The sequence below is a fragment of the Mirounga leonina genome, unplaced genomic scaffold (assembly GCF_011800145.1).
Source record: "Mirounga leonina isolate KUSES-001 unplaced genomic scaffold, KU_Mleo_1.0 Mir_175, whole genome shotgun sequence".
NCBI lineage: Eukaryota > Metazoa > Chordata > Mammalia > Carnivora > Phocidae > Mirounga > Mirounga leonina.
In genome coordinates, this window is record NW_023270453.1 from 23,312,631 (window position 1) to 23,337,735 (window position 25,105).

The window sequence follows — 25,105 nt, forward strand, 5'->3', positions numbered from 1 at the left end:
TCTTTGACCGGGGGCGCGGGTCGGGCTCGGCGGCCACCTGCATTCCGGGCCCGGAACCCAGCGTCCATGCGCCGCACGGGCGGGGGGCGGAGGCCGGCGAGCCCCTCGAGCCCGACGCCCGGCTCCGGCCGGAAGGGGGCTCGGCCGGTCGCTTTTCCGGACCGGAACTTCCGCCTGCCGCGTGACACCAGGGCGGGCGCTTTACGAGGGCGGACTCGTGGGCGGGACAGAGCTAGGAGGACGGTATTAAAGGCCGGACGCTTCCGGTGGAGAGGAGCTGTGGCGGGGCTTGCTGGGATCATGGCGGAGAATCACTGCGAGCCGCTGCCGCCGGCTCCGGGCGGCCTCGGGGCGGGGCTGGGGGCCGGCCTGTGCCGCCGCTGCAGCGCGGGGCTCGGTGCCCTGGCCCAGCGCCCCGGCGGCGTGTCCAAGTGGGTTCGGCTCAACGTCGGCGGCACCTACTTCCTCACCACCCGGCAGACGCTGTGCCGGGACCCGAAATCCTTCCTGTACCGTCTGTGCCAGGCCGACCCCGACCTGGACTCGGACAAGGTGAGGGCCGCGCGACTGTCCGTGCCGGGCCGGGGAGGCCGGGCCTGGTGCCCGGGCGCCCACCGCCCTCGAGAACTCCCGGCGGGCCCACCTCGGCTCCCTCTCGCCCTCTCCGCTCCCCGGCGGAGCTTTCCCACACCCCGGACCTTGCTGTGGATCCACTTTCTTTCCCCTCTAGGTTCTCATGGCCCCGCTGTGTGCGCGTCTCCTCTGTGGCCCCGTGTACTTAGTGGCCCTGGAATCGGAGAACCCTGGCCGCCTTCTCATCTGCTCACATTCCAGACGTTTAACTTCACGTTGGCGTGGGGGGGTTGACACGGGTGACCTGCCTTTCCCAGTGACTTGCATTTAGAGAGTTGGCGCTCCGTCGTTTACAGCCACAACACGCTCGCATCGGCACTCGCAGAAGGGGCCGGCCCTAGAGTAATTTTTCGAAGGGAGGGTTGCGCGTGCGAAGGAGTGGCAAGGAGGGACCAGGTAGGAATATTTCGTCAGGCTGCGTCCCCATTGCCCTCCTGAAAGGGTAGGAGTCCCTCGGTTGGTTTGCAGCTTGTCTTTCATTAAGTGCTGGTACTGTTGTGCAGATCATAATGGAAACTGTTTCGGTTATGACCTTTATGAGACTTGTGTGGCTGAGGAAGAGCTGCTAGGGGTCTGTACGAATTGAAACTCCGAAAAGGCTCTATTGTAAGAGTAGTTACCTATATTTATCCGCGGCGGTTCGCAACCTAACTTTCCTGGGTCTTCTCAGTTGAGCGTACATAATTGCACTTGGCTTTGTGCCTCGCCAGCTCAACGCTTGCCAGGCATAAGTCTTCCCAGAAAGATTCAGCTCCCTCTTCAAGTTCGGGAAGGCAGACGGAGCCCATCCTCAGGGTGGCATGACCTTACGATCAGGAGAGGAGAGCTCCTGAGTTACCACAAGACCACTTGTCGTTGGCAGAAATCAGGGTTTGAGATGTCAGCGCTCCAGTCTCCCCCGCCACCACCCCCAGCTGCTTCCACTGCTCCTTTGACCAAGCTCTCGCCTCAGAGAGAATTGACCTCCCAGAAAATGGCAGGCCTCTCCAGGACAGAAATAGGCTTTTGTTTGCTGTGATTTTCCTTTTATGGCAAGGGTGTATGTTTTACTGTGTGTTTGTTTGTATTAAAACACTGGGCCACAGTGGTCATTCACTGGGATTTCTACTCGAGAGTTCGTTTTGTATATTGCATCAGATTTTAAATTGCACTTGTCCACTGGGGTTTTGGTGTGTGTGTGGTGTTTTTTGTTTTTTGTTTGAGGCAAAGTCTCTATTCATCACTAAAACAATTGATTCAGAGCCAATTAACTATAGCTTCCACAGTTAAGTCATTTCATTCCTTTATTTTACTGTCTCAAAACGACTTAAAAAAAACTATGCTCTACTGTAATAACAGTCCTTTGGGGGAGGTAATTAACCCACCAGAACACATCTGCTGCGGTTGCTTCTTGTCACCATCCGGTGCTTACCCACATTTGATCTCCAAATTGTAAGAGTGAAATCTAGAACATGAAGGTAATGCAGCAGATACAGTTTCTGTCTCATAGGTAGTCGATAGTAAATAAGGGTGAGTTTTTGTCGCGGGTAATGGGAATTTAACAAAGAGTAATGCTGATTCACATCAGTCACGGTAGGAGTGTGCTTTACTTCACATGAGACACAATGTGTAAGATACTGGGTTTTCTCAGTGTCACCCCCCCCCAACTTTCTGATGAAAGAATGTCCCAGAGCTTCACTCCTAGATAATTAGACCCTGAGTGAGGAAGCGAAGGCTGAGGGCGGAGGGGAAGGGGTGTTTGGAGGAGTGGGACGGCCAGTGATTATTACATGATGGAAGAGAAACAGGATGTTGATTCACTTGTAAAAACCTCGAAGCCCTCACTTCATAGTTAAAATGAATGAAAGCATACCTGGCAGATGTCCCTAGGGCTGGACGTCAGCAGCACAGACCTGGTGGAAGGTTCCTGCTGGGCACCTGACTAGTGTTTATTGAGCTCCTGGGCTCCAGCAAGCTCTTGCTTGCATCGGACTTGGGTGGGGGGGATTCGAGGAGAAGTTGTTCCAAGGAAGGGGGAGACCAGGACCTTTCGGCAACCTGGTGGGTTGAAGTTCACTGGAAGAGTGCCTGGAGCTTGTGTTTAAACACTGCAGAAGCCTATGGGAGAGGTGGAGTGATGGGACGTTTTCTGAAGAAGGCAACAGTTTGTTAAGGAGGGTGGGGAGCGGGGCTGCAACTGGTCTCCCTCTCTCAGAACTGAGCCTGGGACCAGCTCTGGACTTCAAACCCTTACCCGTTGGTTTCATTGTGGACTCTGGGCCCATTGCTGCCGTGTGGTTCTCTTTATAGACCGCCCAAGTATGAATTCTCACTTCCTCCTGGGGCTTCCTCCAGCCGGGCTGTGTCTGGGGTGTTTGTTTCAGCATCTGCTCCCCTGCTGTCTGGGTCATCTTTCTCCCAGGTTCTCGTAAGGGGCGGGCCAGGTGTGACACTCCTTCCCGGAAGTACTTTGTGAATACTTGATGTGTGATTCATTTGGGTTAAGTCTCTTTGTATTCCATGGTACCTGGCCCATTAGGCATTGCTGAAAACAGGTTAGCGTTTGTTTAGAGCTGAATCAGCCCCTGTTTCAGTGTGGAGATGCTTTAGGAGTTGAAAGGGAAACAGGAAATACTGCTACTTGGTGGTTGGAAACCATTCAGGTTAAGTAGGATTTGAGGTGGGTTCAGTCTCTGTTGCCTGAGCCAGGCCTGGAGAAAATCTGAGCTTTTGTCCGTTGATGGGGTCATTGTTCTGCCTTTGGGGTGCAGATTCTGTGGCGTTAGATGGGTCTTTGAGAGGTGGGGCCATCGCAGGGCCTCTGGTGACATGGCACTTGCAGTTCTTTGCCTCTGCTCACTCCGGGTGTACTTGGTGTTGGCAAGAGTGTCGGGATTGGAAAGATAGTGGAAGAGATTTTACAGACAACAGCCAAGCGATGAGGGATGTGGGTGGGAGTACAAACTTCTAAGTTGCTTGGCAAGAGAAGTGGGGATTCCTTAGAGTGGAAAGAGCAGATTATGCTCCGTGTAACTAAATCAGAGGCGAAAGGCTAACTTCCCGAATTCTGAAGAGCGTCCTGGGCGCCCATGAGAGCCGTGTCGGCCTATCTGAGGCCTGGAGTGGGCAACCCGAGACTTGGGTGCATTTCATTTCACACTTTGGTCGAGGATGTGGCTCTGAGCGTGTTCGTAGCCCTGGCCACGTGCCGTGGTTGGTCTAGGCCCCGGGTGGAGGGAGGGGCTCCCGCCCTTCCCCCGTACAGCAGGTGTTTGCTGGCAGAGCCCACGTTACGTCTCCACGGGGTCCCTAACTGGACAGCCCTGGACCTGAAGCAGCCCGTGATTCCAGGCCAGAAGGTCCTGAGAAAGGACTTGCTTGAGTGAGAGCTTGCTTCAGGGCCTCAGACATAGGCCCTGGGCCTGCAGCTGTCCCCACCATCAGCCATCTGAGGGCAGCCCGGGAGGAAATGGTTGTCGCTGCAAAGCACTTCCTCTTTCTGCCCCCTGCACCGTGACTAGGCTTGGTTGGAGCCATAGTCAGAACACTGTGGCCCACCTGCCTGATGTTGCAAATCGAGTTTTATGGGAACACTGGGGTGCCCACTTGTTGACAGGGTGTCTGTAGCTGCTTTCACCTGTGAGTGGGTGCTCACAGCTCCCTTCCAGAGACGCTCCAGGTCAGCAGTCACTGGGCCAACTGTCCTTAAATTCCCTTAAAGGAGCTGGCTCTGCACCGAGGGAGGTTTGTGCATGGCCAGGGTGCTCTCCCCGGACTGCAGAGCGCCAGAAGCATCCAGGCTGGCGCTGGTGTGCTGTGGGTACTGGGGAGACGGAGTGTCTTCCCTGGTGGCAGAGTGAGACTGGAGACTCGGGCCTGACTTTGACTTTGACCAGAACTTAACTCGCTGTGCGACTTTGGGGTAAGTTGGTGCACCTCTCTGAGCGTTAGTCCGGGAGTTGCTGTGAGAGTTTAGGAAGATGGTGCAGGTCACACCACCTCCACCCAGTGCCCCGTGCTGGGTCCGTGCTGGGTCCTCACAGCAGATGGAGATGACTCGCGGTGGTCTCTACTTTGTTTTTAGAAAGAATGCTTTTTTCTCCCCGTCAGAATTTGTTCTTGCTGCTGTTTGTTTCTTACACATACTCTCTGAATCACCGCAAACCTTGGTCCCAGAGGGGAGCTCCTGCTGCTCGGCCAGCCTCGAAGGGGAGTGTGTGCGAGCCTGGCCCTCCTGTCCCCCGTCCATCCCTGGCCGCCTCTTGGCACTCCACCTAGAGCTCCAGGCTGACTTGAGGAAAGGCCCGAGGGCGGCTTCCCAACTCTGGAGCTGGAGGCTGTGCCACAGGGGAGGGACACAGCTTCCTGGGGAGCCACCGAGTTTTCTTGCAAGAAACTTAAGGTCTTTGAGCCTGAAGACTGTGGCTCTAGGGTTCCAGTCCCATCCGCCCGCGTGCTTGGAAGGGGCTTGAGGCATCCACATATGGGTGTGCACAAGTGTCTCTTCCCATCATCCACATTCTGGTGGGTTCTAGTTGCCTCAGCAGTTGGGCTTCTAGGATCTTGGCCTGGTTTTGCAAGTCAGGCTTGGGTGGCCACAGTTCTGGAGTTGATGAGCTGGGCCAGCTCCAGCAGGGAGGCCGAGGCAAGCAGCAGGGGCACCGACCGAGCCTAGTCACCGTGCAGTGGGCAAGAAGAGGGAGGAGGTTCGGTGACATAGCAGAGGAACCACGGGCCTGCCCTTCGGTCCCAGCAGGAAGGAAGGCTGAACTCTGCACCAGATCTGCCAGCAGGGCCAAGTGTAGGAGAGCAGAGGCCCCCTTGGAGCCCGCAGGGCGGTGGCCGTGGGGGCAGCTGGTGGGGAGGGCTCGAGGGCATCACCGGAGCAGGGGGCTAGGCGTTAACCGAGGGCAGGGCGTCCCAGGGCCTGGGGGCTCTGGGCTTGAGGAGGCCTCGCCTCTGGGGCTGTGGAGGGGCTTTCCGGTGTGGTGCTTCTACCCCAGGTGATCATGGTTCCCGCCTGTTTCCATCACTAGTTGACCTCCCTGTGCCGGCAATTTTATGTTAAACACACGCACTCACGCCACCAGAATCAGTAATGTGACATCTGTTGAGGATGTACGTGCAGGTGTTCTGAGGCTGGAATGTCTCTAGGGAGGGGAGCACCTGCGAAATCCCTGCAGATGGACGATCCCTTGCTTTGTGACATAAATCACAGCAGCTCTGACCTGGATGGCCGGCCCTCAGGCTGGCCGGTCCACTCAGCACCCTGGCCCCAGAGTGACCCGGCGTCTGCTCTCAGTGCTCGCAGACCTGCTGGACTGAGTGGGTCGCTGTGAATCACCCCCATGGATTCCTGGGGCCCTGGGAGTGGACCCACTGTGGCTGAATCTGACGCACACCTGCTGCAAGAGGAGCCTTGCAGATGGGCCCTTTCTCGCGGGCACTTGTGTTTGCTTCTGGGCGAGCCTTATGTGAGTCGTGTATGTCATCCTAAATTGGGACATTGTGGGGGTCGGGGCCCTAGGAGCTGGGTGCTCTTTGAGGTCTGAGGGGGTTTGTTGCCAGGGCCGGCACTGAGGGTGAGAATGACCCAGAAGCCGGACACATGCACCCTGCGTTGGCCCAGAGCCCTGCTTTTCCCTTACTTCCTGGGTGGGCATGGGAGTGTGTCAGATCTCAGCACACATGGGGCATCTCAGGCTCATGCAGGGAACGGTAAATCAGAGCCCGCTGGCACTCCTGGGTGCCCAGGGGCCCAGCCCGGCAAATCCTGGTGCCTCAGACAAGTCTCTTTGGTCTCCGGGTCTGCTGCCTCATCATTTGTAATTGGTGACATCTCAGGCCTCTTCTGGACGGAGGGTTTGACAAACTGTAGAAAACAGAGAAGGGGGTGGAGGTTGAAGGTTTTGTGTGCAAATTTGGACTGGTCTCTTAAAATGGATAATTTCTGAGTAAAAGCTAAGTATTTCTAATTAGGTTGATTGCAGATGTTTGTGCACAGAGAATTCTGTGCGTTTACATTTAGATTTTAACAGGGAGATTTGACAGAATTTATCTCCCATTTAGCTCAGGACACTCAGCCGTCTTCATTTCCAGTCTCCGGTGGCTGTGCTTTTTCTCCCACAACAAAGTGGTGGCGGAGTCCCACTTCCTGGCGTGTTTGTGGAGGCTGTGAAGGTGATGGAACGGGGCCAAGTGCAGATGCTCCATAGAGAGCTGTCACGCCAACAGAGTTCTTTTCCATTTAGAATCTTGGTGAGAGTCTCACTCCTCATCGCCATTTCCAGGACCAGCTAGCCCTGAGGGACGAGCAGCACCCTCTTTATCTACAGTGCGTTGCTGGGCAGTGCATTCGATCCTGCCCCTTGAACCTGATGGCCGGGTTTTACTTCTGGGTACAGTGTGGGCAGGGAGAACCTCAGTCTTGGGGGCTGTTTACTGAGTGGCGCAGGTGTGTTTCTGCCTCTTGCAGAACACTTGTTTCCTAACCAGTGGTGTGGGCTAGAGGCGCCGGGTGGGCTCAGAAAGGAGAGGGTGGGGCAGGGCGGGGAGTGGGGGAGTGGTTTCAGGTCAGGATTGTCCTCTCTGCCTCCCTCCTTGTCAGGGCTGCAGTTAAGTGTCTCCTGGGAGAGCATGTGATGTGGGCTTGGCCCTACCTTTGCCCACTGGCTCCTCTCAGAGAAGTGACTGCACACGGGGCTCGTGGCCAGAGCATGATCTCTCTGGCCTGGCTGCCTCCCTGCCTGGGGCCAGTGGCCCAGCAGCCCAAGCTCAGGGATGCAGGGTTCAGACTTCCCGTGGAGACCAGCAGCTCAGCCTTGGGAGGTGGGTCCCACTAGGAGTGGGATCCAGCCGACCTGGGCATCATCAGGCCGCCCTGCTCCAAGTGTGTGTGGACTGACAGCCTGCGGGGAGTTGGCCCTCGTTACCTATTCCTAAGCCAAGGCCACTTCCCCTGTTTAAAGCCCTTAAGGTACATGTATATTTTTTTTAATTTTTTTTTTTAAAGATTTTATGTATTTATTTGACAGAGAGAGTACGAGCAGGGGAGCAGAGGGAGAGGGAGCAGTAGGCTCCCCCAAGAGCAGGGAGCCCGATGCGGGGCTTGATCCCAGGACCCTGGGATTATGGACTGAGCCACCCAGGCATCCTAAGATACATATATATTTTTAAAGCCAGCGCTTCACAAATAGGTCAGACGCTAATTCAGTGAGAAGTAGGGAAGGTCAGTAGAGGGAAGTGATTTGTGAAGAAAGGAGTCTCCATTCTGGCTCTTTTACACAAAAACACACAGAGCTCGCCACTCTATAAATGTAGCACACACTTGTATAAATCGAGGACAGGACAGAAAGAGGAGACGAGGGGCCCACGAGTCTCGCCACCAGCCAGCGTTCATGTCCTGCCGCATTCCTTGCTGCCTGTTGTAGGCGTGAGCGGCCCAGGGTCCTGTCTTGCGTGCTGTCGCAGCGATGCCCATGTGGCATGCCGGCGGCCGCACCCCCACTGCCCCCCCCCCCCCCCCAGTCGCCAGGGTAGATGGCACCAAGGTGCTTTTCTCTGGGCTTTTGCAGAAGTGAGCCTAAGATTCATATTCTGAATTGGGGTTTTTTGTTTGTTTCACCGTTTCTGGGTTGTGTGTTCTTCCTTATTTCTGCTGTAGGCTAGAGGGCCCAGGGCTGCGTGCCCCGCACAGTACGTGAGGCGCCGGTGTCGGCGTGCCGGCCGCGGTGCTGGGGGGGCCTGTCCCCGGCCTGCCCCCAGCGACGCCACTCAGCTCTAGAGCCTGCTGCTCCCGCTCAGGTACTGAGGCGCTTGCTTTTTACAGAGGTCCTGCTTGTGCGCGTCTGAATGAGCGTCGGTCTGTGATCGTCTGGGCAGCAGCCCGGGATAAAGCCTGGTGGAGTTTTGGGGTCTTGGTGTAGGGGCCCCGGCACTTCCTGTGGAGGCTGAACCCTCCACTTGACGAGCCCAGGTCAGAGTACTGAGAGTCCTGCCCAACCTCGGAGTCCATCCGATCAAAACAAATCCCCAAGAAGAAACGGTCCAGAGAACTTTGGCAGGACTCCATGGAAGAAACCGCTTTTGAGTTTCCCTAAGTGCTGCTCCTCAGTGTCAGGGCCGGGCCGGCTGGCTCGTCACTGGCAGGGGGCGGCACATCCCCGGCGTCGGGTTACTAGGGGCACAGCCTGCCACACAAGGCCATTCAGTGAACCCGCCGTTCTGGGTCCAGGCGGGGGGCCCCCAGGCAGCCTCGGGATGAGGGCTCGGTGTGTTGGCGCCCACGTCAAGACAGCCGCGGGGCTGAGCGCACACTGCCTCGGAAGCTCTGGAGCTCAGGCTTGCCCCCCATGGGGGTAGTGCGGTGTGATGATGGTCCTCTCGAGCTCCTAGTGTGGGCCCAGTGTGATAGGGAGGTTCCCTGGGGCGCCCTGTCCCCATCGGATCTTGTCCTTCTGCCAGCTGGCTGTCGAGGTTAGTGGGGAGCCAGTGAGTCGTTCCTGAGCTTGCTGATGTGCACATGTCATGCACGGGGCTCTTTTCACACCTGAGGGTGGGGGTGGAGACGAGCCCCTGACTTCATGGCCACTTTTTACTAGTAGGGAGACTGGTCGAGCATCCTTCTTCCAGAAGCTGGTCCACGGGGTCCTTGGTCTTGCTCGGAGAACAGGCGGGGTCTGGGGGGACAGGAGGCAGGGGTCCACGGGACAGTGTCTGGTGCTTCCTTAGGTGGGTGGGGTGGAGCATGAGGATGAACTCGGGAGGTCTGGGTGAAGCTGGGATGGCGCCTTGGTGGACAGAAGCCCACAGGGGAGAGCAGGCAGTGGCCTGTCCTGGCAGGAGGTTGGGCTGAGTGCCCGGGTCCTGCCCACTGAGCAGCAAGGCTCCAGGTCCCAGCATGCACACATTCAGAGCCCTAACTGACTTGACGTAAGAAGAGCAGGTCTGCAGTGGTGGACGTCAGGAAGCCCCTGGAACCTCCAGGTTCTGCCACACTTGGGTGAGAAATAGGGCCCTAATGTGGCCCTATTGCTTTACGGTCGGGATGCTTCCTGCCTCGCTCTGTCTCTGCATCTGGTGTCCGTAGGCAGAGCACATCCAAGAGCTCCAGGTCTTCCCACCACCATGCTCGCCCTACAGAGATGCTGACACACTGTCCTCTGTGGTCTCCGCTGGTCCTGCTCCTGTGGATGGCCCCCCCAGAGCCTGCCACACTGACTGTTCCATTGACCTGTTGTGTCAGGGAGGCCTCCCCAGGGCCACGGGGAGGGGAGGTGGGCTTGCGGGAGGAGCAGGATGGCAGCCCGGGCCAGGCCCTGCCCAGCAGACCCACAGCAGATAAGCAGTGCCCTCGACGCAGTCAGGTCCATGGCCTAGAGTGGATCCCAGGGTGCCGTCACTCCCCACTAGACTGCTGTGGCCCTCCCTTGCAGACAGTACCCTCCATGCCCGTTACTCTGGGCAGGACTCCCTGGGCTCTACTCCGTGGAGGCGTCTTTCAGGGACTGCCCCCACCCTCGTGCCCAGGTCGGCATGTCCGCACCCCCTGGGCCGGTTGTGGAAGCTTGCTGGGCAGAGCACTCTAACCCTCAGACAGGCCCCAGGCACTTCCGGGAGGAACCAGGGCCACCCGGTGTGGGAGAAGAGCCTTCTGAAGGTCTGTTTTGTAGACTGCTCAGACTCTGGAACTACTGCCCCTGGAGTGTGGCTCTGACCCCGCCCCAGGATAAGAAGTCCCTGCCACAGGTGCCCGGGAGGAGAGTCTGTGTTAGGTTCCTTGTGTTGGGCAACGTTGAGATGCACGGAGGCTGAACCATTCCTCAGCCTCAGTCACCTCGCTGCCGAGTAAATAAAGGGAGATGAACTTGGCCTAGACCTGAGGTGGTGACAGACAAGGTGCCAGGCTGCCGACTGCCAGAGGCCGCAGAGCCAACTCCCCGAAGTGCTGCAGCGCTGTCTGGTTGTGGGTTAAGGGACACACACGACCCACGTGCCTCTGCAACCCTTTCCACGCGGCCTGGCCTGGAGTCACTTGTGGGGATCCTTGCCTTCCCCGCCAGGACTCACGGTGTTCTCTTCTTTGTAGGATGAAACTGGTGCCTATTTAATCGACAGAGACCCCACCTACTTTGGGCCTGTGCTGAACTACCTGAGACACGGGAAGCTGGTCATTAACAAAGACCTCGCAGAGGAAGGTGAGTTGGGGATAGGGCCCCTGTGGACAGGCTGACTGGTCACTTGAGGCAGATTCCTCTGAGCCCGAGCCGCCCTGTGAGGAGCAGGCCTGGCACACCTTCCCCTGCAGAAATCTCAGATGCCTGCATCCCCTCGCTGGCTCCCAGCTGCCTCTCACCTGTGCCCCATGGGGCAGTAGGCGTTTGTCTCCAGGAGGTGAGGGCTGCTGGCCACCTTGTCCCCTGTCTTCCTCCGGGAAGCAAAGACTTCACGGCCAGGTTGACCTGTCAGGACTGCTGTCAAGCGGGGAGCGGGTCACCTGGGCTCTGGGCCATGTCAGGAGCCTAGTTAGCGATGCTGCTGGGGCTAGGGCTCCGCTCTCACGGCTACTTTAGCTCACACTGTCCTGGACATAGCCGCCGGGTGAGCCCCGGGTGCGCTCCTTCCAGGGCACCTCTGCACCCTCACCTCTGAGCTCTGTCTGTTCTCAAATGGTCCAGCGCTGGGCACAGCGAGTAGGGAGCTTGACGTGTCAGGACCTGAGAGGTCCAGGTGTTTCCGCTCTGCGTGGGCTCTGGCTCCTGCCGGGTCCTCTAGTGACTGCCGGGACTGACCTGGGCTCACTTCTTTCACTTTTGCCGCTTTCTGGGCCTCCAGACCCGAAAGGGACTTCCGTGTACACATGCACTCGTGTTGTTTGGGGCGCCTTCCTTGGTCTTGGTGGAGCCGTGCAGTTCTAGGCTAAACTTCACAGACTGTTCCCAGGGCGGCTTGCTCAGAGGCAGGTGCTTGCTGCAGACAGGCCCCTGACGCCCTGCCTCGTCCCCTGCCTCCTGGCCGGCCTCGAACGCCGCACTTTCAGAAGGGTCCATGCGGGGGCGCCTGGGTGGCTCAGTTGGTTAAGCAACTGCCTTGGGCTCAGGTCATGATTCTAGAGTCCCGGGATCAAGTCCCACGTCGGGCTCCAGTTCCACGTCGGGCTCCCTGCTCAGCCGGGAGTGTGCTTCTCCCTCTGACCCTCCCTTTCTCATGCTGTTTGTCTCCCATTCTCTCTCTCAGATAAATAAATAAAATCTTAAAAAAAAAAAAAAAAAAAAAGAAGGGTCCATGCGGCCACCGGCACCTGGAGCGTCCCACTCGCAAGGCCTCTCAGTCCCCACCCACAGGTCTGAGGGGGGTGGCCGACAGGATGGCACCAGGCTTGCATTTCGTCACCCACACGGCCACACGCCGTCCTGAGAAGTGACGTTGTAAGTGCAGCTGCCCACCGCCAGGCTCCCCGTCTGACTGTGCTGCCTGGGGGCCGGTTAGGACATGGCCCGGAGCTGCTGGTGCTGCCGGTGTGGGGCACCGTGTAGACTGAGGCCTGGCCAGGGCGGCCAGCACAGCCCTTCTGGAATGCGCAGGAGGGGTCGTGGGGCCGGAGAGTCCCCAAATGGGTGCAGCACGAGTTGCAGCCTTGGGGAAGAAGGACAGCCCTAAACTGTCAAGAGTCCTGGAGCTGCCCTCTCAACCGGCCCGGCTTCCAGTGGAATGGGGAAACTGAGGCACCAAGTGACAGACCTGCATGAGGGCCTCACATGAGGGCAGCAGATGGCCCGCGAGCGACGGAGGGAAGGTTTCCAAGTTCCATCCAGGGGCGCCCAGGGCGGAGCTTGGGGTAGATGCGTGTGCGACAGTGTACCCAGCAGGCCACCTGGAGTGGCACGTGCCAGGAGTGTATTCAGGAAATGGGCCCTCTGCCCTTGATCCTGGGGTGCCCCACTGAGCCAGCAGAGTCTGCATGGGGTCCGTTGGCACGGGGCCGAGGAGCTGCCGGGGACCAGGGCCAGGCATGGGCTATAGGTCCACAGAGGGACAGGGGCGGGACATTCATTCTTGGATCTGGTGAAAATTACTTTTTTCTATTCTAGGAGTGCTGGAGGAAGCAGAATTTTACAATATCACCTCACTAATAAAACTTGTAAAGGACAAAATTAGAGAACGAGACAGCAAAACGTCGCAGGTAAGAGCAGTGACTAATAGGCCCGAGTTTCTGAGGTCTGCCACAGTGGTGCAAGTCGCTCCCTGCCTTTGTGCTGGCTAGGGGCGGCCTCTGCACGAGACCCCAGGATCGATGCTGTCCCTGTCGTGACTGTCTTCCTCGGGAATCGTCCTAATGCCTGACAGGCCTGCTCTCTAGCCACGTCCTGTGGCACTGCTGTAGCCGCACTCTGGGTGTGTTTGTCCATTCCTGCCCAGCCCACCCTTAGGGGTCTCCACCCCAGGGGCAGGGGACAGACAGTGCCGCAGAGGAAAGTCCAGGGATGGAGAACAGGGAGGCTTCCAGCGTGGACATCTCAGGGAGCGCATTGTAGCAGGGTGCAGCAGGTGCAGAGGGCCTGCGGCTGGCAGTGAGCTCAGGGTAGATGGGGGTGGGGTCCTGCAGGCCAATGTGGGTTTCACGAAGACGTGGCTTTTCCTGGGAGAGAAGAGAGCAGTCAGGGCTCTGTGTGCCTGCCTGTTGGGGCTGATCCCCATGTGGAGCCCACATGCACTTGGCCAGTCCAGACACTCTGCTGCCCGTTAGCCCAGTGTGTGAAGCAGGCCATGTCCGGCATCTTATGCAGAGGGAGGTGCCAGAGGGGCTGAGCTCCGCCCTGGCTGGCAGAACGGCGAGCCGTCTCCCAGTGAGCAGCTCCTCAGGGGGGATGCCATGAAGTGGACGCGCCCTGAGAGCCGCCTTGCTCATCTGGAGTCTACACCCCTCTGAAGCCCCTTGGCTGCCCCGTCCCATTGTGGGCCCTCCCACCGGGTGTCTGACAGGCCCCGAGCTAGAGCTCTCGGCCTTTGTGAGACACTCGCTGACGGCCTGGCCGCTCAGATTGGCCATGGTGCCCCCAGCCCTCTCTCCTGCGGGAGCCCCTCGGGCACCAGACAATGAGGGAGGGGTCCAGGGAGGGGGCAGGAGACCCGACCACGGGCTCCTGGGTCGTCTCTGGCCATTGGCTGCCGCACTCCCCTCTGTCCAGCCACCCCACTAAACACGTAGTATGACCCATGCCTGCAGCACTGAGGCCTCTGCGTGGTGGGCATAGAAGAACCCCTCCTCGGGGCCTGGGCCAGGAGCGCCGGTGTCGTCCCTGTCACAAGTGAGCGCACTGGGGCTGTGTGACAGCCAGCCCCCTCCCGGCTGTGGCCACCCATCACACTCGCGCCGAACGCCGTGGCCTCCTACCAGAGGAGCAGCTGCAGGGGGGTAGGCTACTGGCCGGCAAGGCCCCGTGGTGCTCTGAGCACCAGAGACTGTGCCTGGAGCAGAGGACGGTGGGTGGGCGCCTCGGCGCCGTGGGTGACACAGCAGCTTTTCGGAAGCCACCTCCCCCAGGGAGGGCCCGGGTCTGAGCGCTGTGGGCGGCTCCTCAGGCCCTCCCCGCCGTCCCCTCCCAGCTGCCTTCCCTCACGTCCGCAGTCCTCGCGCGCTCACATCTAGCTCAAGGTGCCGTCGGGATTTCAGGAGCACGACTCACTGAACTTTGCGGTTTAGAAATAGAGACCTGTTGGACGGCAGATGCGGGGGAGAAAAACAGCTGTTCGGCCTGTTTTGCTTTGCTGGTTGCGTTCGGGGTCGCTCTGTGCACCGTGACCTGAGCCTGAGGGGGACGTTAGCCTCCCTGGGTCCCCCGCGGGGCGCGTCTCATCCGTGGCTGTGGCTCTCCCAGGTGCCGGTGAAGCACGTGTACCGTGTGCTGCAGTGCCAGGAAGAGGAGCTCACTCAGATGGTGTCCACCATGTCTGACGGCTGGAAGTTCGAGCAGGTGAGGCCCCAGGGACCAGTAGCGAGGCGTCGGGGGCCTGTGGCGGCCTGTCACTGTCCTCCAGCACCTCGCCGACGGGGGCCTGTGCCCTGTCCTGACGGGATGGGTCATGGGTGTTCGGGTGGGGCGGGTCGAGTTGTTCTAGGGCCCCTCCCCACAGAAGTCCCCGTCCCCGCTTCCCCACCCTTCTCTCTGAGTTATCCTTCTTATTGAGCCCGTGCTTTGCGGGGACTGTTCCCTGTGCTTCCATCTGGCATCTCCGTGTGTGTGGGATTGACAGCCTGCATGCATCCCGGCCTGGCCCTACCTTCCCGTCCCCTCGCGTCCCCTCCCATGCTGGCTGAGCAGATGGTGGCTTGGGCTCCTTTGTGCTGCTGTTGGCACAGATGCCCTTCCCAGCGGGGCTGCTTTGCGGCCCCCCAGGCCCTTTCCTGCCCTCGGCTCTGGCGCAGCTGTGCCCTCCACTTTGCCGGCCTGACGTGAGGATGTGGGAGTGCTCCTTCCCTTCATGGAGCCCGGGCTCCCGGCCTGTGCAGCTGCAGCCCACTGGCTATGGGCCCAGGAGCGTGTCCAGGATGCTCACCGATTGGCCAGTACCTTTTCCACAAACTGCTCACTGTTCCTGTCCCTCAGGCAGGTTCGAACTAAGGTTCGGACCTGTGACCCTCCCCAGCCCCCAGCCCCAGGTCTCACCTGCCCTGCTCGCCAGGTCCCCTCAGGCCTCAGAGCTTTCTGTTTCCATCCAGTGTAGGTTCCGGCCACGGCGAGTGGTCCTGCCGGGAGAGAGGGTGGGAAATTACAGGCTCACCCCAGCCTCCTAATTAAGGCCACACCTTTTCTTTGGGTCTTTTGAAACGGGATCATACTGTAGAGTATGCTTGGAGTCCCCTTAAAATGTCACTGAGACAACTGCAGTGTTTGTGTCCTCCCTCCAATCGGGTGGGGGGTGGGGGGGTGGGCCTGAGGCCGTCAGGGCTGCTCTCTGTGTCCTCTCACAGTGTTACCCGCGTGCCGGGGTCCAGGTAGTATCTGACCTCGTTACATTTGTGCCACAGACCGTGCAGGGACAGAGGTCCCCTCCCATGCCCCTCGCGTCCTCCCTCGCCATGCGGCCCAGAGAAAGGCTGGGAGATGGGGGCTGCAGGCACCGGGCAGGGTGTTGCAAGGTCACCCTCGCTGGGAACAAAGCACCTCTGTAGCTCTCTCGCTGAGAGGGAGAATCTCCTGCCTCCCGTGTGGGCCTCTCCCTTCCTCTCTGTGTTCAGCTTGAGGGTTTAGTCCTTAGCTCCTCTGGGCGGATCTCAAATCATCACACATGCCAGGTTCCTCTCTGTCCCTGAGTCTTTGTCTCTGGAGGATGTCGTCCTCCCGGTTCTTGCCAGCAAAACTCCAGAACCAGTCCCGTTTGATGAGAAATACTCTACTTCCCAGAAGCAGGAGCTGGGACTGCTGTGGGGAAAGTAGGGTAAGAACCCTGAGTGGTGGGGGCGCCTGGGTGGCTCAGTCGTTAAGCGTCTGCTTTCGGCTCAGGTCATGATCCCAGGGTCCTGGGATCGAGCCCCACATCGGGCTCCCTGCTCTGCGGGAAGCCTGCTTCTCCCTCTCCCACTCCCCCTGCTTGTGTTCCCCCTCTCGCTGTGTCTCTCTCTGTCAAATAAATAAATAATATCTTTAAAAAAAAAAAAAACAAACCCTGAGTGGTGTTGGCACCAAGCCCAGGGTCAGCCAGTGGTGAGCACCGAGGCGAGAACAAGGTTCCGAGGTTGGTTCAGATGAGGCTTGCGTGCCCTCTGAGAACACGGTCTGCATGCAGACCCACGGCTCCATCTGCACCCCCAGGGTCCACAGAGGGCAGGGCACATGTCTCCAGTGGCTGGCCCGCCATGCTCTCCCGTCTCTGGCCACACAGGCTATGTTGCCCACGCACTCTCCTTGCTTGGCCTTGCCCGCTGCCCCCACACTGTCCTCGTCCTTCCCACTCTGCTGCTCGTGGCACGCCCGCCCCTGGCCTTCTCCATCGCCCCGAGTGCCAGCTGTCCCCAGCGTGCGCTCACGGGCTAGAGTCTCCCTGCCGGCGGATGGGCTGGTGTGCCGTGCTCACCCCATGCTGCTGCTCTTCTGTCTTCCCAGCTGGTCAGCATCGGCTCTTCCTACAACTACGGGAGTGAAGACCAGGCCGAGTTCCTGTGCGTGGTCTCTAAGGAGCTGCACAACTCCCCATACGGCACGACCAGCGAGCCCAGCGAGAAAGCCAAGGTGGGTGACTGCGGGCAGGCGGGCGCTGGGCCAGCTGGGCACAGCTACGGACCCTCCAGTTCCCGCCTGCAGAGGGGCCCATGGGGTGGCGGCTGCCCTTGGCGGAGTTGGGCCCCCTCTCATCGTCTCCCAGCTGCACAGGCTGCCTGGCGGCTCATCCATCTCGTGCTGTCGTTCCTTGTCACAGAGTTCTTGCCTGATGCGTCAGCAGAGTCCCGGAAGGAAGGACACATAGGTCCCATGGCCCGCAGGTGGTGGAGCCAGGGGTCTTTGAACAGGGGCTCCCCCTGGAGGCGAGCCCCTGTGGCTTCTGTAGCCCATGCCCTCTTCCTACACCTCTTTGGACAGGCAGAGTTGCTTCTGGAAGTTTGTCTTTTGATACCATTTTGGATGGTTTTCCTGGGAACTTGAGACATCAGGGCTGGAGAGGGAGGCCACCCAGGTGGCACCTGCCTTAGCCACATCCATCCATGTCTTGGGGTTCGTGTTTGATTTGTAAAAGGTGCAGCAGATCCTGCAGATGCTCTGATTTTCAGACTCCTCGAAGTGTTGGCTCAGCCCGGGCCGTCCCTGTGTACTGGCTCCATGCTGGGCATTGGTGCTTCTGTCTTCCGAGAAGGGCAGGGGTGGCCGTGCTGGGTTTCGGGGTGGCCTCGCGGCATGGGGCAGCAGCTGCCATCTTTTCTGGGGTCGCTGGCTCCACCTGGTGGGACTCCTGGGCCTTGGAGGATGGTGGTGGCCTGAGGGCCGTGCAGCCAGCTCTGAGGGGGGCCAGGGAGGTGGGGACGGGGCTCTGGCAGGCACCCCCACAAGCTCAGAACCCCGGAGTACCTGAGTGAGTGCAGGAAACACCAGAGCCTGGAGGATTTTAACTGATGACGTTAAGTCGGGAGTTTCTGACGCTTCCTCAGACTCTTAGCCCCACCAGGTGGCCTCTGGTCAAAGCCACCGGCCCAGAACTGCCCTGTGACCCTTTCAGGGCCTTCCTTGGAGGTGTGGGCTTAGGAACAGACAGCGGAGTCCCTGTGCACGTTAGCCTTCTCGTGGTGGCCGTCCTCATGAGGCTCATGGCCGGGTGAAGAAGTCCTGCGTCTTCCTGGCAGGGCGACTGTCCAGCACGCGGGGCGTCCCCACCCTGGCCCACAGCACTGTAGCTGCACGTGTGGGGGCGGTGCTCGGCCTGGGGACGTGCTTCCCGTTGAGTGGGGCAGAAAGTGACACCACCACCACCCCCCCGAGAGCCCCCAGCCTCATAAGGAGGCACATCTCTCTGAGCAGTTGCAGAATTCCTGTGTAAGTTGTTCATTTTTAGCAGCTTTGATTTCTGAGCTTGAGAAGTTTTCATAGCTGTGCTTTACCAGGGCAGCCGCCTGAGCTCATTTTCCTCAGGTAGCTTTTCTGCTGCAGAAAGGCTACGTCTGTGCCGTGAGGAAGCTCCAGGCATGACCCCAAATCCCTTTGTTTCTGAAAACGTGCCCTGTTTTTCTCTCCAAAAATACCTGGGTCTGAAGTGTGGCAGCCACTGTGGCTCGTAAATGGGGGCAGTGACAGGAGCTCCCGAGGAGGCGGAATGTGGTTGGAGCCTCCAGAACGCCACGGAGAACCATTGGGGCTGGATTGGGGGCGGTAATCTGGGGACCCCGGGCACAGCGTGGTTGTAGCAGGGCGCCAAGGGTCAGCCTCCCAGCACTAATGGCCAGTCTCCTGTCTCAAGGTGGTAATCGAGTGGGCAGCTTAGTGAGGGCAGCGGTCCACACAAGGGTGGCCCGCCTCAGCTGCCAGTTTGGGGGACCTCCCAAACCCCAATCCGAGATGTGCTGGAAGCGCTTGCAGGACTCACTGAGGGGACCCTGGGGTATGGTTTGTTGGTCGGAAGGACAGAGAGGGAGGGCTCAGGTCCAGCAGGGGTGGGCGTGGGGCTCCTCTGCGGAGTTGGGACAGGTGGTAGCATGCAGAGAACAGTGCCCCCCAGGGTGTCCCCCGCCTCCTTGTACAGGGATTTTACTGCTCTCGGTGACACACAAGATCGATTGATAACTGATCAATGACTGATCGCCCACTTGCCTGATCACAGTTTCTAGCCCCCTGGCCAACTGAGCCCTCCCCTATCATGTTCTTAGACCATCCCGTGTGGCCTGGAGATCACAACCTTTCCAGGGCCAGCAGCAAAGACCACACCTCTATTTGAGCAAGGTTCAGTTCTTCACTAAAAAGAGGGAGGGAGGGCGCCTGGGTGGCTCAGTCGTTAAGCGTCTGCCTTCAGCTCAGGTCATGATCCCAGAGTCCTGGGATCGAGCCCCGCATCGGGCTCCCTGCTCAGTGGGAAGCCTGCTTCTCCCTCTCCCACTCCCCCTGCTTGTGTTCCCTCTCTCGCTGTGTCTCTTTCTGTCAAATAAATAAATAAAATCTTTAAATAAATAAATAAATAAATAATAAAAATAAAAAGGGGGGGGAGAGGTCTGGAACCTTGGGAGTGCCAGGCCTGGGGACATTGGGGCACAGGAGACGCCCACACCCTGTATTTTCTTCCATGGCATGTCAGGGCACGTGGGTTCGGGGCCCAGGACCCCCACGCGAGACTGGCCCATCTGTGCTTCACCACCCAGCACAGGAGGGTTCCTGCCCCCGAGCACCCATGCTTGCCGCCGCCATGGGGAGACTCAGCCTCTGCAGGCGGGCTTCCCGGCTGCCGCCCCGTCCCAGCCTACACTAATGGTGCCCTCTCTTCTCCTTTGCCGCATGCTGCGTGCCGAACCAGAGCGACATGGGTCACAATGGGGATGTCTCAGATTAAGTGTAAATGTCATGGTGAGTTCCGTCACCCTTTCATTGACCACTCACTTTAGTCTCCTTGACCCCAGCCCTTCCTCCACTGCACTTTGTGATTCCTCTAGTGGACAGAACCTTCTGTGTTAGAACCTGACTGTAGATCTCCAGCGGAGCCAGCCTGTCTGGGGCTGGGGGGGGGGGGGCGGGCTGTCTGTCTGTGTCCTTTAGGATGTCTGTGGGTGGCATCGGGACATCGGCTGGGGTGCCTGAGAACCCTGTGTGTCGGGCTTTGGAACGACCTCATTGCCGTGGATGTCCGCAGGCAAGGACACCAGCCGCCCCTGCTGTCACTCTGCCGTGGGCTCGGGGCATCTCCTCCCCTGAGCCTCAGGAGAGGGATGCTGATAGAGAGGAGTCTGTGAGGACCTTCTGTCTGTTTGCCCTGTGATGAGGGGCTCTGCGGACGCTCCGTTGGCCCCCAACTGCTCCTCCCGTCCCTCTTCCCGTCACCCAGGTCCAGAGCCCGACTGTGCTCACCACTAGCAGGGGCCACCTGCTCTGTGCCCTCATCGTGCACACAGGGAGTCGAGGCCCAGAGAGGGCAGGTTACAGGTGGGTGAGCCATGTATCATCCACGGGGCTCCCCTGCTCCCTCCAGGCCCTCCCCGCCCCCTGGTCGTGGGCCAAGCCATGCAGATTGGGGGCCCCTCAGCTTCTGCCCTGGGACATGCTTGGGAAAGGCGTGTAGCCATCCAAGCCCTGAAAGGTTGACCGCCCAGCCATGGGAGGTCTGGACTGGGAATTGCAAATGGAGAGTGGCATTTCCGTTTTTAGTTCCTTTCTGGTGATTACATACATATACAACATCCTCATTTTTGCTTCTTGATCCACCAATCCTCAAATATTTGTCACCTGGCTCTCTGAGACAGTTTGCCGAGCCCTGGTCTGGACGAGCGTGGTCCATCTGTCACTTCAAACTTTTTAGTAGCCACGTCGAGAAAGTCAAGAGAAACGTGAATTTAAGCTTATACTATTAATTCAGTAAACGCAGGACGTCAGAAATCACGGAGGTGTTTTACTTCCCTCACTCAGTCCCTGGAAGCAGACGTGTGGTTTGTGTCTGTGGCCCCCCTGTGTTCAGAGCGGCCGCGCTGCGGGCTCAGCAGGCACCTGACCTGGCCCGGCAGAGCATGAGCACAGCTTGCCGCCTGTGATAGGAGCGGGTGGTGGGAGGGGCTGGTCACACAGCAGCCCTGGGTCCGCACAGTGGGGTGGTGCCCCCTGCCTGGGCCCGTCCGAGGGGGTGCTGCCTGGGGGAACGCTGCTGGTCCCTATGAGCGGCTCTGGCCCCGCTCTGGGAGGTGGCCCAGTAAGAAGAGCCCATCCCGGGCAGAAGGGCTGTGACTGTCACAGGTCTAGGCCTGGTTTTCTGTCCTCGTCAGGAGACAGTTGTTGGCTTACTCTGGTGGGGCGGCCCCTCTGGTGTGGTCACCTTGCTCCAGGCCACGTTTCGGTTGCACAGGCTTCATCCTCTCCACTGTGGACTCAGACACTCCCTCTCCTCTGCTGGGCTCCCATGGAGTAAGGGACAACTCTTCATGGGCTCCCACAGAGTCCACCTTGCCCTACAAACAGCAAAGACGATGGGGCTGAGACCAGCACTTTGGGAATAGCAGGGACCTGCGTGTGACCATCCTGGGTCCCCTCCCCAGACCGCATCCCTCTGACAGGGGCCTCCTGGGCTTTCCCACCCAGCTGACAAACCCTACTAGATGTAGGGTCTGTTCTTGTCTGGGCTGAGGAGGGACATTGAATCCGGGACACTGTTCCCCTATCACAGCGGAAGGTGCACCTTACAGAGAGCGGAGTGGGGTCCCAGGGGGTGGGCACAGAGGATAGGAGAGCATGAGACCATGCCAGCTGGGTGTTCCGGAGCCCTCAGACGTGGCAGGCAGAGGCCCAGGGGCTGGCAGGGGTGTGTAGGGCACCAGGGCAGAGGCTGGAGTGACCCTGAAGAACTTGGGCCTTCTTGAGTGGGTCAGAACAAGCCCTTGGTGAATGTGAGTGACTGGCATCCCCGGTCCTGTGGCCTTGCTGCTCTGGGCAACCCCCCTGGCCTGGGAGCAGGTGGCCGCGGGCTGGCGGGGCCTCACTGGGAGGCGGTGAGCTGCTTTCTGGCCAGAGGGTCCATGTGGGCCTGGACCTGGTGTGCGCGGGCTGGCCCCTCCCAGGGCACAGTCGCACCTTGTGCCCGGGTCTGGGCTCAGAGTGTCCCCAGAGCCGTATCTGGCTCACCTCTGGAATTCAAGCAGAAAATGCCCCCAGGAGGCAGCTCTCACATGGCCGATGACACAGGCTGCCATACAGTGCTGGCCTCAGCTGGGTTGGGCCAGGCTGGGACTCAGGCACTTCTTATGGTTACGTGGTGCCTAGCAGCTGTACTACACGTATTGATCGAAACAGCGAGAGATCTGCCAGCTCTGAAGCCCCCACCCGGGGACACGGGGTGGTCCCATCCCTGCTCCCTGGGCTGCATGGGGCTCAGCTCTGCAGGTGTCCACCCGTGCTCAGGGCTGAGGGAGGCTGGGGGCCCTCTCTGTCCCTGAGATGCCAAGGAGGGAGGAGTGAGAGGGACAGGCATAGTGGCCAAGGGGCAGAGGACTCTGCAGGGCTGCAGTGAGGAGAGGCCGGCACCCTTGAGGCAGGGGGGCCAGCGCACTGAGAAGCAAAATGGGAGGCCTGCCAGGCAGCATGTGGGCTGAACTGATGGGTGTGGAGGTGATAGAGCAGGCCTGGGGGCCCAGGCTTAGGGGTCGTGTGACTGGGGCAGGGTTGAGGGGACACTGAGGGGACGTGGTTTGTGATGGGGCAAGGAAGAAGAGCAGGTTGAGGCGGGGACCGCTGACACCCTGAGGACCCTGAGGATCCACACATGTCTGCAGCCTAGGATCTAGCCAGGCTGGAAACTCAGGAGTTGGTGCCTATCAGGTGGGCTGTAGCACCTGCAGGAGAGCAGGGGCAGCCATTGCGGGGGATCCTGCGGGGGACCTCTGGGCACTTGATAAGGAGCCAAGTCCCAAGTGTCCCCCCCAACACACACACACACACACACACACATCCCAGGCCTCCCTGAGGTGGCCCAGGGAGGTGCCTAGTAGGGGACGGGCCGGCTGCTGTGGTAGGAAGTGGGGGTGAATACGCCTGCCATGGGTTGGGATGGAGATCTGGAGGGACTCCTGGCCAAGGGCCGGGAGGTTCGTGGGCCGGCCCCTGCAGCAAGGGTCTCCCAGCCTGTTCTTGGCCCCTGACCCTCCGTGCCAGCCTCCTCGGCCCCCTGAGCCACCTGCAGGCAGACTTGGGGTCTTGGGCCCTGCTCCTGGAGCAGGTGCTTTGCTTCAGGGCCTCGTGGCTCCCAGCTGGCCACAGGCCACAGCCCCGTCCAACACCTAGGTCCTCATTGTCTGTGTTTGGCGTTTTCAGATTTTGCAAGAACGGGGTTCAAGGATGTGAGAACACAGTGATGACAGCTGAAGAAACATTTTATCTTGTCCCAAGTTGCGACGATCTGCCATGTGGAGGAAGCTTGGCCGTGAGAAGAAACCTGCGTTTGACAATTTCTCTGTAGAGATTTGGGTGTGGATCCTTTTTTGCCTCTGAGGTGGGCGGTGAGAGACGGGACCAGCTGTCTGAGGCCAGGCGTCCCCACTTGGAGGAGGCGTGCTGGCCGGGTGGGTGTCCCCACGGGGGCCTCCGTGAGGCATTCCCCGGGCTGCATGGGCCTGAGGCAGGATGCTTCCAGCCAACCCCTGTAATCACCGAAGGTCATTTAAAGGACAGCGCTCTTGGTGCTAACATAAACAGTCTGTGACGGAGCCTAGGCCTTGCTGGTAGGAAGTGGCCACAGCACCGTGGCCCCAGGCTCTGGGTGCCTGCTGGTCACCCACACGTGCACCAGGCCCTGGTCCTCGGGTCAGGGAGTCTGCTCTGCCTCCCCGGCAGGAGTGGTTGGCAATTTGCACCCCTGGCGGGTGGCTCCTGAGAGAGACGGCCTCCACGTGTTCACTACTTCCCGGGCCTCGGCCCCGAGGCCCGGCCTCCTTCCGAGCCAGGCTCCCCGGCCTGACCCTGCCTGGAACAGTCGAGGCTTCTCCACTTGTATTTTCCAGGCCAGAGAACTTTGCGTCCCTTCTTCCCTAGTGTGGACGGACTACCCTGCGTTTTTACTCCTTAGAAATGCCTACAAGCGTTGCCGCATTTGGGACTGATGTGTGAAGTCATTGACAGGGACAGAGCAGTTTGTGTGGTATGGCCCGGCCATGGGCCTGTGGCGGAGCTGCCACCCGTCAGTGCCTTTGTCTCGCCTGGGATGGAGGTCGGGGCGGGAGGCCCATCCACCTGGCTTCCAGAGTGGAGACTCCAGGTCACTCTGAAAACCGGATGTTTACACAAATCTCTCCCTCTTGCCGGCTCGCTCCTTTTCTTTGTCTAACTATGCAGTTCTCTCTGGGGTTTGGGGTGTTTGAGACTCCGGCGACCCGCACGGGCTCTGCACGGACATGACATTGGAGCGACTGGGATCCCTGTAAACAGCGCTGCTCGCATGCTTTGAGGACAGATCTTTCCTAGCTGTCAGGGGGCTGTCAGAGCCCGGTGAGGGGGTTGGCTCGGACGAGCAGCTGTCTGCCTCCTCGCCAGGGCCGCTGTGCGCTCTGACTGCCGCTGAGCAGGGCAGAGGCCTGGGCGTGCTTAGTTTCCAGTGCTTCCGGAGGCTTCTTGCCTGTGCCCTCTTCTTTGCCAATAACCTGATTAACCAAGTTCTCCGGCACCCGGGATTTACCTCCTCCTTTCTGTAAGGTCTCTTGTACATTGTTAAATGTTTGGCTTCAAATTCATCGCAACCTTTCTAGAGGGCACGTTTAGGGCCCGGCAACCCGTCCTCCCGGTGAGCCCGGGGCAGGGGCAGCCCCTCGTTGGCCTTGGGGTGTACCTGTGGGTGCTGCTGGCCACGTAGCGTTGTTTGATCTAGGACCTTGACATAATAGATAGGCTTGTGGTTTTTTAATTTAAAGATATTAAGACTTAATTCACTAAAATTTATTCTAAGGGGATATTTATACTTTTATACTTTTTTAGGTATCCGTATTTTATCAGCTTACAGTTTAATGCCTAAGTTTCCCCTGAAAATAGCAAATAAAATTGTGTATTTATGAATGAGAACAACTGTAAGTGCCTCAGAATGCATGGAGAAGGGTCTGCTGCAGAAGCACTTCATGGGCTCGGGGTGGCCCCATCCGTGGCCCCATCCATGGGCTCTGGTCTGTGGCCTGCCCTGCGAGGGCCCGTCTTCCTCCCCTCGGCTGGGCCGCCTTGCCTACCCCCTGCTGGCATCCTGCCCCCTCCCCGGGGACAAAGATCATCTTCGAGTGACATGTTTAAAGCACGCTCATCCTGCCCAGAAGTGCCAGCTGCGGAGACATTTCTCCGGTCCTGGGGTG

At 59.1% G+C, this 25,105-nt stretch overlaps 1 protein-coding gene across 1 annotated transcript; it reads left to right on the forward strand.

Moving 5' to 3' along the window:
* Positions 1 to 288: 288 nt before the first annotated feature.
* KCTD5 (potassium channel tetramerization domain containing 5) lies at positions 289 to 24,827 on the forward strand. The gene is made up of 6 exons (XM_035022022.1): positions 289 to 552; positions 10,700 to 10,808; positions 12,702 to 12,793; positions 14,490 to 14,585; positions 16,716 to 16,841; positions 23,091 to 24,827. Exons 1-6 carry the CDS (start codon positions 301 to 303, stop codon positions 23,118 to 23,120), a joined length of 705 nt encoding a protein of 234 aa, XP_034877913.1. The 5' UTR covers positions 289 to 300; the 3' UTR covers positions 23,121 to 24,827.
* The last annotated feature ends 278 nt before the right edge of the window (positions 24,828 to 25,105 follow it).

Bases quoted from the DNA above. Each gene is read 5' to 3' on its own strand.
- KCTD5 (XM_035022022.1), top strand. From the start codon at position 301: ATGGCGGAGAATCACTGCGAGCCGCTGCCGCCGGCTCCGGGCGGCCTC. The intron at 14,586-16,715 runs GTGAGGCCCCAG...CTGTCTTCCCAG, and splicing joins ACGGCTGGAAGTTCGAGCAG to CTGGTCAGCATCGGCTCTTC. The intron at 16,842-23,090 runs GTGGGTGACTGC...TGGCGTTTTCAG, and splicing joins AGCCCAGCGAGAAAGCCAAG to ATTTTGCAAGAACGGGGTTC.